At 36.8% G+C, this 10,307-nt stretch overlaps 1 protein-coding gene across 1 annotated transcript; it reads left to right on the top strand.

The window, feature by feature from the left end:
- Positions 1 to 4,948: 4,948 nt before the first annotated feature.
- On the top strand, positions 4,949 to 8,383 carry LOC137723598 (APETALA2-like protein 3). Its single transcript, XM_068462795.1, has 10 exons — positions 4,949 to 5,673; positions 5,783 to 5,808; positions 5,900 to 5,930; positions 6,042 to 6,129; positions 6,226 to 6,371; positions 6,624 to 6,668; positions 6,776 to 6,879; positions 6,981 to 7,117; positions 7,257 to 7,373; positions 7,703 to 8,383. The coding sequence occupies exons 1-10, from the start codon at positions 5,210 to 5,212 to the stop codon at positions 7,952 to 7,954; spliced, it is 1,410 nt and encodes a 469-aa protein (XP_068318896.1). The 5' UTR covers positions 4,949 to 5,209; the 3' UTR covers positions 7,955 to 8,383.
- The last annotated feature ends 1,924 nt before the right edge of the window (positions 8,384 to 10,307 follow it).

Below are 10,307 nucleotides of genomic sequence, written 5' to 3'. Positions count from 1 at the left end.
ATGGCTATGATCAAATGAGATTAAATCTAATAGGAAAGAAAAAAAAAATCTAAGACCCAAAATTAAATTTAATGTCTAAAAGAATTTAAAAAATTTATTTAAATCAAATTTCACTTAAAACTTATGTGATTCTTAATTATTTATTGAAATTTAAATATTTTTAGGTTAAAATGTTCATAAAATAAATTAGAATAAGCAACATAAATTTTATTTTAAAAAAGTTACCGAAAAAAATTAGTCTAATCATTGTTTAATAATCTCGAGCTAAAATTTGAAGCCGTAATCATTGGAGAAGAAAAGCAATTTCTGAGTTATGACTTAAACTTTTTTGGCTTAAATTTTTAAGCTTTATCCTCATGGTTGGAGATGGTCTAAGGGGGTGAGGGTGGGTTTAGCCTTATAATGGGTTGGCAATAATGTGGTTCAAATTCACTTTAGCGAGAATCGAACCCATGACCTTTCACTTACAAGTTAAGAGGAATATCACTAGACCATAATACTAATTGACATTTATTGACCATTTAATATCTCATCTAATTCAATGTTTGATTCACTCATCGTATGTTGTAACTTCACAAGCAAACACTTCAAAAAAACAAAAAAAAGATAAAAAAGAAAATGCATAATGTGCGCCCAATTTAGTCCAAACCAAATAAAAAAGTTATAAAACTTGAACGAAAGCGTTTTTAAAAAAATATTTTTGAGTTTCAAAAACACTTGAAATGTTGCAAAATGTATAAGTTAAGTGCATCTTGCAGGAAGCATTTTCATGTTTTTTTTAAAAAAATTTACTTTTATTTTTACTAAAAATTGATCCTAAAATAAATTTCACAAAAGAGCTTTCAATTATTTTTAAAACATTTCTAAAGAAGCTCATAATGTTTTGGATGAAGTCTTTATCTATCAATAAATGCGAATGGCCAAGTGTCAGCCATGTGAGAGAAGGGTGGGGGTGTGGTTCTGGGTATGAGTGTGTTAAGGTGAAACGTGAACAGGAAAAAGGTGTGCGCGTGTGTGTGTTAGGGTGCAATATGAACAAGAAAATGTCTTTTCACACCACATATTTAAGATGCAACACATTTTCACACCTTGTTTTTTGACTGATTTAACCCCCCTCTCACCTCTCAACCCACCATTGAAGGGCCATCCTTATTCCATCCCCTTCCACCTCCTCCTACTTTCTCAACCGTTCATTTCATGCCAAATTGATTTAAAGCTCTAGGTTTTACCACGTCGCCAATAGCACTCACCCCCAATTTGCCTGCCTTTACCACCACCACCAAAGCTCAACCTAAGGCAGAGATAAAGTCCAGACCTCTCAGGGTTAGAAGAGTCCTCAGGAGACATGGCAAAACTTTCTTCCATGAATAGTGGCTTAGCCAATGACCCACTAGCATAACCTCCTCCACTCTCCATTGAAACAAATGGAAGCTTCCCTCTTTCCACCTCAAATCCAACCAGAAAGCTCATAAGATCAGAACCCAGATGGTGATTTTTATAAACTTTGCAGGTGGAGTGATTGCATAAAAGGGGAGGTGATGTGAAAATTAACTTGACACATAAATTAAACCTTATTGATAACAATTATAGTATATATACAAGTAGGGATTGTTCTAGACCGGGGATTAACTAGGGATGCTAATCAACACAAATAAGACTCAAAAACACTAAACTAGACTCTATAGACTCAAAACTAACTTAAAACACTCAAAACAGCAACAAACAATAAAAAAGACTCAATTTTAGACCTAACAAGTTATTTTGACGAAAATAAAACTTAACTTGACTCAAAAGACTAAAAGAAAATAGATTTTGACTCAAATAACAAGACTAAATGAAATGGGGATTGTTTTTGACGAAATTAAAACTTAAAATAGAAACTTTGCATAAAACACTTTGTAAAAACGAATTTGGGTGAAAGGCTAGTTAGAGGGTCCTTCTCCACACATGACATATGCATATAAACCAATTTCCAATTATTATTCCTTTAGACTATGAATGACAACACCCCAAGTTAATTGCATCGCACAATCAACCATCAGATTTTCCTTATTTCATTGAATTAGATGGAATACGCATCGCAACCAAATTATCTTTCTCAAGTTCCCTACATGAAACATATGATAGAGATACATATCAAAAGTCATTAAGTTCTATGAAAATCATAAGCATTGACAAGACATTCATCACTATGAAACGCATCAGACTCATACCAAAGATTTACTTAACACGATTGTGACTAGCAACCTCCACTACTTGTGAATATAAGTGAATAACTATTATGTGAAACTCTCTTATACTCTAGCATCAAATTCATGCATGCAAATTAAGTGTCGACCCTCAACCAACATACATAAACAAGTTTTGATAACTTAGATAAGCAAATCACATTCAAGACTCAAGAAACAATAACTGGATGTAATCAATTCATATAAAACATATAATCATGGCTTCGAATTCACCTCTAACTAAAAAGAAATTAGTTCCATATGTTGATCATAATTGAAAACCAAGTTAAAATAAACATTGAACTAAAACTAAGGATATAATACACCTAGAAACACTCCACACTCCAATGGCAGATTTCGAACCCTCCTTGGATGGCAGATTGCACAAGTCTTCTTCTCCTTCCTTCCTTGTTTGCGGCACTAGGGTGATGTGGCGTGAATTATGGTATTTGATGGCTGAATGTATGAATGAATGAATGAATGAATGAGTGAATGGATGGATAAAACCTGCAGCAAAGGCTTGTATTTATAGGCTAGGTCTTGCACAATTTCTGAAGGAAAAGGATTACACAATCCAATGGGAAAAGGACTAGGGTTTTGGACCTTCTAGAAATTAGAAAACCAAAGAGAATATGGAGAGGGTGCGGCATACATTTAGGAGCAGATAAGGGCTTCTAGAAAGAGTATTAGGGCATATTTCTAGAAGAACTTAGGCTAAGGGGTGCAACACCTTTGTAGGAGAGGGATTACAACTCCCAATACACCAAGGAATGGCATATATGCGGCACACAAAGGATAAGGTCTCTAGAATCTAAGTTATGTATTTAAATGTATAACTAATCCCTTCTAAATAGCTAGAATTAAGGCACAAACTGATTTGGATAAGATAAGATAGGATAATGCTATATTTAGGAAAGGATAAGGTTGGTTAGGATAGGATAGGATAAGATAAGGTTGGATAATGTTCATTATTTCTTGCTCTTTCCTTATCTTCTTTGTATTTGAACTTCTTTCTCCAGCTTTGTAGCATTTCCTAGCCTCTCTTGACTACAATTTCGTCCATGCACCTTGCTCCACTCATAAGCTATTCAATTGATGCCCAAAATTGCTCCAAATGGCTCCAAAATGCACTTTCTTGCTCCTTTTGCCATTAGGACCTACAAACATACGAAAATAGCTTAAAAGACTGTAATAAATAGTAATTAACTAACTAAATACAAGGAAACAACATAGCTAAGTACCATAAATATGCTCCTATCATGAAGCAAGGTAGCGTATAAGGCAGAAAGGAGGGGGCGAGAAATGCAGCGAATGAGGCCGGAATATTGGGCATTAATGAAACGTGAGGGTTATTAACAACGTGGCAAAATCTGGAGCTTTAAATCAATTTGGCATGAAATGAACGGTTGAGAAAGTAGGAGGGGATGGAAGGGGATAGAATAAGGAGGGGAGACAATCTTGGTCCACCATTGAAACCCCCAAGTCCAAGTTTTTCATCTTGAAAGCAATACAACGTTGATTCTTATATAATTAGAAGTTAATGATTCTTCTCTAATTTTTTTTCTTTTTTAGTGTAGATAATATCGGTTATTTAAAAAAAAAATGATTGTTCTCTAATTAAGTATCTTATATATTTTATGGATAATCGTTTTGAAATTAACGTTTTTAAGAAGTGCTATTGTCAATCGTTCAAATGCGCATTGAAAATTACTCAAGTACAAGAACTGTTATTACTTAACGACAATGTTCAATTACATAATATTATTTTTTGTTTGAGTTGTGGTATGGTCAAACAACCAAACAAGCGAACAATTTTTAACTGTTGATGTATGTGAGATCACGTCCTATTATTATTTTTGGTTAAAAAGAGGAAATTCATTAAAAAGAAGAACTAGTACAACAATAAAGGGCCAAAGCAAAAGGTGAGGAATAACCCAAAATAACTAGGGAGGCTCAGACAAGCTTAAGCTCAGCAAAAGAAACAAAAGCAACAAAAACCTCTAAATCTCCACACCGGAGAGTAGCCCGCCGTGCCCAAAGCCACACACAAACCATAAGATTAATCTTGAAGCATCGAACCAAATTAAACCTTCGAGATCCAACGTCCTACAACACCTGCAAAGAGTACCAAAGAAGAAAAAAGGGAGGGTAGAACAGTGTATGTAAAACACCTTTATTACGACGCAAATTGTTCAACACTTGGTTCAAAATTTTCAACATGCCAATAAAAAAAGGGGATTGTGAGGTTTGAATCCAGAATACTAATTGGGTCAAGCACTTCAAGAATGAACTTATGGGTGAGCAAGAAGTGGGATGCGGGAAAGCGTGGCACGTCCCATTAACCTTGTCTCGTAAGTTTTACCTAAAGCTGTTGTGTATTAGAGTAGAAGCAAAAGCTACATGTGCTAAAAACAAGAGGGAGAATAGAAATTTGGAAACTAGGAGAGAGACCCTTGTTCTTTCCTCCATCACCAAGCGGTCAATCTAACCACTCTCTCTCTTTCACTAGCAAGAAATTTTTTGACGTGACGAAAATACAAATGGTACATCATGTGTTTTAATAGAAGTTGTGGGAAATTTTATTTTTTAAGTTATTAACTTTTTTAGCATATATATCACATCATTTGTATAATAACACGTGATGTACCACTTCATATACCGATCACACTGAAAAATCTCTCATCTCTACCAACTTTATAAACTCCTCTATTTCTTGTGGGTATGCATGAATGAAAGAGAAAGAGAGACTCAGTGACTCGCTCACTCAGACGGCTGGCCTCAGCTTCAATACGATTCTCCCACGCCGGCGCTTCCAGATTCTCCGTCTCTAAAATTCTCTCTCGGTACTTTCATCAAACACGTTCAAAACAAAGCACCTCCATGACTCCCTCCCACCTCCTCCTCCCTCATTTTCTCCTCCCCACCTCCTCCTCCTCCTCCACCGCCCTCTGAATCAACTTCCCAATCCAAAACCACCAGCAATGCTAGATCTCAACCTCGGCTTCGTCTCCCGCGACGACGTTTCCATGTCCCAAAACAAGCTTCTCACCACCTCCCCGGTCGAATGCTCCGGAAGCTTCAACTCCTCCTCCAACCTCACCGTCACCGGCGACGACGATGACGATTCCACTACTCTCAACTTCCTTGCTCCGAACGACGACGTATCCGCCAATCACCAAGGCGGTCGGAGGACCATCCAGCTTTTTCCGCTCGCCCAATCCGTAAGCTCTTCTTCGTCGTCGTCGGCGGCTTCTAAAAAGCAGTGGCTGGGACTATCGTCCGGTTCCCGATTGGAGCTTGAGCCGATTTACTATGCTCCCGCGGAGCCGAGGATCGTGCTCCCGCAGCAGGTGAAGAAGAGCCGGAGAGGGCCCAGGTCCCGGAGCTCGCAGTACCGGGGCGTTACGTTTTATCGAAGGACCGGGAGATGGGAATCCCATATTTGGTTAGTGTTTGGTTACGGTGATACTGATGTACTATTACTCTGTTTGGATACTCTGATTGTGTACTGACTTTGAGTCCTCTCGCTGTCTATTTTTTTTTTTTTTTTGTAGGGATTGCGGGAAACAAGTGTACTTGGGTAAGATAAATGAATCAAAATCCACCATTTAATCGTTATTATTATTTTTTTATTTCTGGCGTATTATTTTTAATTTTTGAATATTTTTTAGGAGGATTTGACACTGCCCATGCTGCTGCTAGGTAAGAACTAAGAAACTCAGAAGTGTTAACAGTAAATATTTCAATGTAAAACTTGGTTTTCAAGTAGTTAATTTTTTGGGTAATTTTGTGGTTGTGGTAAAATGATCTTAGGGCGTATGATCGAGCTGCGATCAAGTTCCGTGGAATTGAGGCTGATATTAATTTCAGTGTCGGTGATTATGAGGATGATATTAAGCAGGTCGATTTTCGGAATGCGTTGTGGATGTAATGTGGAGACTTTTACTGGTTTTGTTTTGCTTCTTTCGATTTGGGATTGATTTTGATTGCAATGCAGATGAGTAATTTTACAAAGGAAGAGTTTGTGCATATCCTGCGCCGCCAGAGTACCGGTTTCTCTAGAGGAAGCTCAAAATTCAGGGGAGTCACACTGCATAAATGCGGCCGCTGGGAAGCTCGTATGGGCCAGTTTCTAGGCAAGAAGTAAGAACCCTTTTCTTTTTCACCGTTGTTATTTGAAGTATCATTTTGTCCCTTATTTTTCGGAATATGGATGTTCATGGTCATTTATGTATGTGGTCTTAAGTGATTATGATCAGTGAACAAGGGAACGATACAAAGAATTGTGTTCATCGAGGACCAAATAAATAGTTGGGACTTGGTTTTATGTAAATTGATTGGATGAATTGGGAAATTGGTTTTCATTGGGTATGGTATTTCATTGCTTGCCTGCAGGTATGTATATCTTGGCCTATTTGATAGCGAGATTGAAGCTGCAAGGTCTTTACGATATTATATAGGCACCATTTTACTCGATATCTAGACTTTGAGATCTTAATGACCTTGGGATTCACTTAAGTCAGTATAGTGTTGCTCTTTGAAACCAGGGCATACGACAAGGCTGCCATCAAATGCAATGGACGAGAAGCGGTCACCAACTTTGATCGAAGCTCGTATGATGGGGAGATAATGTCTGAGGCCAATAACGAAGGTATTAGTGTTGTTAGAGAACATCAATTTGACAGAAACCAAATCAAACAGTTCTTTTTTGTTTTTGTCAATAAGTATGTATCTAATATCCTCTTGGTACAGGCAGCCACCGGAGTCTTGATCTGAACTTGGGAATTGCTCCGCCTTTGGTTTCTGAAATCCAAAAGGAGAACATGAATTTGAGAAGCTTTCCTTTTCAGCTAGGCTGCAACGACATTCCCGTTCACTTGAGAGCAAGGGTATGTTAAGATCAATTTCTGAATACCCCTATCAGTTCAATTTGCATTTTATGTTGTGTAGAAATCCGTGATCTTGTATCTATATGTTCGTTGCAAATTAAGCTACTCCGTTTTAAGCAATTCGTTGTTCTCTTTACAGAATGAGATCTCTGTTCCAGCACCCATGAGGTCTCATCTTTCTCATGGCTCAATTGTGGCGTCTAAGGAGCCTCCTATAATGAGCAACATGAATTCCAGTTTCTTTCCCATTCATATGGTAATTTTTCGTCACTTCTAGTCATTATAACTTTTTATTCGTATATGAAGTTATAAAACCTTAATTCTTCTTCCTTAAGTATTTCTTGTTGACCCTGGCAAATTTTCTTTGATTAATGTACTTGTCACAGTTAAATTTTTTTTCAGGTTGTCATTTCTTTCTGTTGTTAAACCTTATTGGTCATTTCTTTTTTAATTTGTGGAAGAAGCATCGCAATCTTCCCTAACGCAAATGTGACAAAATTCTTTGTATTTCTTGTTTATTGCCAGTTACTGACAATTCTCATTTTACTTTGTCCGTTAACAATTCAATGTCTCTATTGTTTTCAGGAAAGAGCAACGGAGAAGAGTATGGATGTTAACTCATTTCCCAATTGGGCATGGCAAGTTCAAGGCCTGAATGGCGGGGCAACCTCCATGCCACTCTTCTCTGCTGCAGCATCATCAGGATTCCCCTCTTCAACAGCCACTTCATCGTCATCAGCTGTCACTCAACTTTATTTCCCTAACACGGCCATTCTCCGCCATCATTGTTCACCGTCATTCACCAACAACATCCCCCATTTCTATTGCAGAAGCTGAAAACAAGAAGCAGGTCATGATAGGTTAGTATTTTAGTGTAGATTGTAGAATGTAGTTTCGGACCCTTTAGGGAGGCAAGCTAACAAGGAATGAGAAAAGTAAGTTTAGTTGTCAACTTTATTTTGCTTGCATTATGTAAAGCTTATGAAATCGAGCATCTCGGTCTAATGGCATGGAAACACTGCAGTATCTTTGCCTTCGGCCAGCGAATATCATAGACTTCCGGTCACACATTGTTCTCTATGCTTCATTTGGGGCACCAAAACGCAGTTGGAGCAAAGTGTGATTTTGGCAGCTTAGAATAAAACTTCAAATCTTGTTTTACTTATGAAGCGTTTATACTTTGTAGTAACTTTAGCATGAGTGCTAATATGTTTCTGATATCCCAGATTGGTCCTTGTTTACAAACTTTGTGTATGTATTACGAGTTAGCAAGCCCTATGCATTTAAGTTCGAAGTTATTTTTCCGTAATATAAAGATTAGTTATGGATGAATTATCACCTGTACAAAAAAAATATGTATTAGTACGGAATTTAACGATATTAAAATTCAAACATATGTTCAATTTGAAACTGATTTAAAAGTATGAGGAAGAGATTTATGTTGGTAAATGTGTTCCATATCCGTGCTGGAGGAATCAAACACCAAACTAAAAGGTAAAGTAAAAAGTATCCGCGTTCCTGGGCTTTAAGGCTGAAGAGGTGGTGATACTCTATCTGCCTGCAGGCCCTGCACTGCAAAAAGGGGAACAAAGGACCGAAAGAATCCTCGTCCAGTCTGTAAAATTAAAAGAACAAAACCAGAGAGTAAGATAATAATATTAATATGGTGTGATTATTTTGTGTACTTTAGTGCTTGTGATTAACGAGCAGCATGAAAAGCCTGTTGTACTTTTATACGTCTCGAATACTAAAACTGTAAAACCATCGTCATTATCCCAGAGAGTCCCCCGTCTGAACCACCGCCGGGCACCAGCCTTTTCGACTTACCTGCCCTTTATATTATTAAGAGGTCAACTTTGGTCAAATTCAAATTTTATAACAAGTTTAAGAACAATACTCATAAATTTTTAGTTCAGAACCAAAATCGTAAAATGATGGATTGTATTAGTGATTGAAGCATTCCTCATCCTATTACGTCCTGAATTCAAACCTTCTCTTTCATCGTAATAAGAATACTGTTTATTTTCAAAAGTAATTCAAAACTAACTACTGTATCTGCAAATAAAAGGTGGTTATAATACACTCGTTTCCACCCTCTGCATTCCTTATTTTGTTTTCTTCAAGCATTTGAATTGATAAATTAAAGGAGCTTATCTGATTTATGGGTATCAAACTCTTATTTTAAGTAGAAAGTGCCAAAAGTTGTAAGCCTTTTGATACAAATATCTTTTTCTCAGCCACTTTTAAGATCTCTCTCTTTCTCTCTCTCTCTGTTTCTCTGTTTCTCTGCAAACTTGTAGGGGTTAATAGGAAAGGACAGGATAGGATAGGGCTGTGGCTATGACTGGCATCTTGGTACAAACCTGAACCTGACGTCATGTCATAGAGCTTTATATGGCGCTGCACAGCTGTGTGCGAATGCATAGCATACAAGGTTTTCTGTTTATAGCCTTTCGCCACCTCATTTCCACTTTTTCTTTTATTTTATTTTTATAGAATTTGCATTCTTACATATTATATATATATATATATATATATATATATATATATTGATCAGTTTCCACATCGGGTATTCAACCAATCTCTTAATTCACTACTGTTCATTGATGCTGCCATTGCTGATATTTGCTTCCTACCTCTTTGAATAATCAACTCATCAAAGTAACCCTAGCTCCTGCCCTACCTTATCAATCTTAATCTCACTCCCTTTTGTCTATCATTTTTTGAATCTCGATGTCCTGAACTCATAAACTAAGAGATCATATATCATTGACTGAGAAAGATCCGGTTCACTCAATTTCAATCATATATTTTACCTTAGTCCATTGATCCATTTCATAAAAAATCATAAACTTGAAATATCCGAATCTTTATCAGAATAGATCTCATTCCCATTTATAGGATGCCCTATCGTCGGAAAGCAAGAGAAGAAACTTAGATAGATTGAGTCCATCGTCATGTTAAGATTTCAGTTCAAGAACATAATGGCACATGTTCTTACTTTATATGACATTATCTTATTGAATCAAAATATCATTATGATAGGGTACTTTTCACATTTAAAATAAAATCTTAGAATAAAACTTTAAGTGTAACTGTTTTACTATGCTCTCTTTTTTTGTTCTTTCATCACTAGAGACTAGAGAGAGAAATTGAATAATGAAATGGTCCATGGCATATTGAAAATTTT

This window comes from Pyrus communis, chromosome 17 (assembly GCF_963583255.1).
Source record: "Pyrus communis chromosome 17, drPyrComm1.1, whole genome shotgun sequence".
NCBI classification, from domain to species: Eukaryota; Viridiplantae; Streptophyta; class Magnoliopsida; order Rosales; family Rosaceae; genus Pyrus; species Pyrus communis.
The sequence above is the reverse complement of the archived record's forward strand: the minus strand, read 5'-3'. Positions and strand labels throughout refer to the sequence as shown.

What these genes read in the sequence shown, in the direction of transcription:
- LOC137723598 (XM_068462795.1), top strand. Translation starts at nt 5,210, where the DNA reads ATGCTAGATCTCAACCTCGGCTTCGTCTCCCGCGACGACGTTTCCATG. An exon ending in GGCCAGTTTCTAGGCAAGAA is followed by an intron (nt 6,372 to 6,623) that starts GTAAGAACCCTT and finishes GCTTGCCTGCAG; the next exon opens with GTATGTATATCTTGGCCTAT. An exon ending in CCGTTCACTTGAGAGCAAGG is followed by an intron (nt 7,118 to 7,256) that starts GTATGTTAAGAT and finishes TTCTCTTTACAG; the next exon opens with AATGAGATCTCTGTTCCAGC.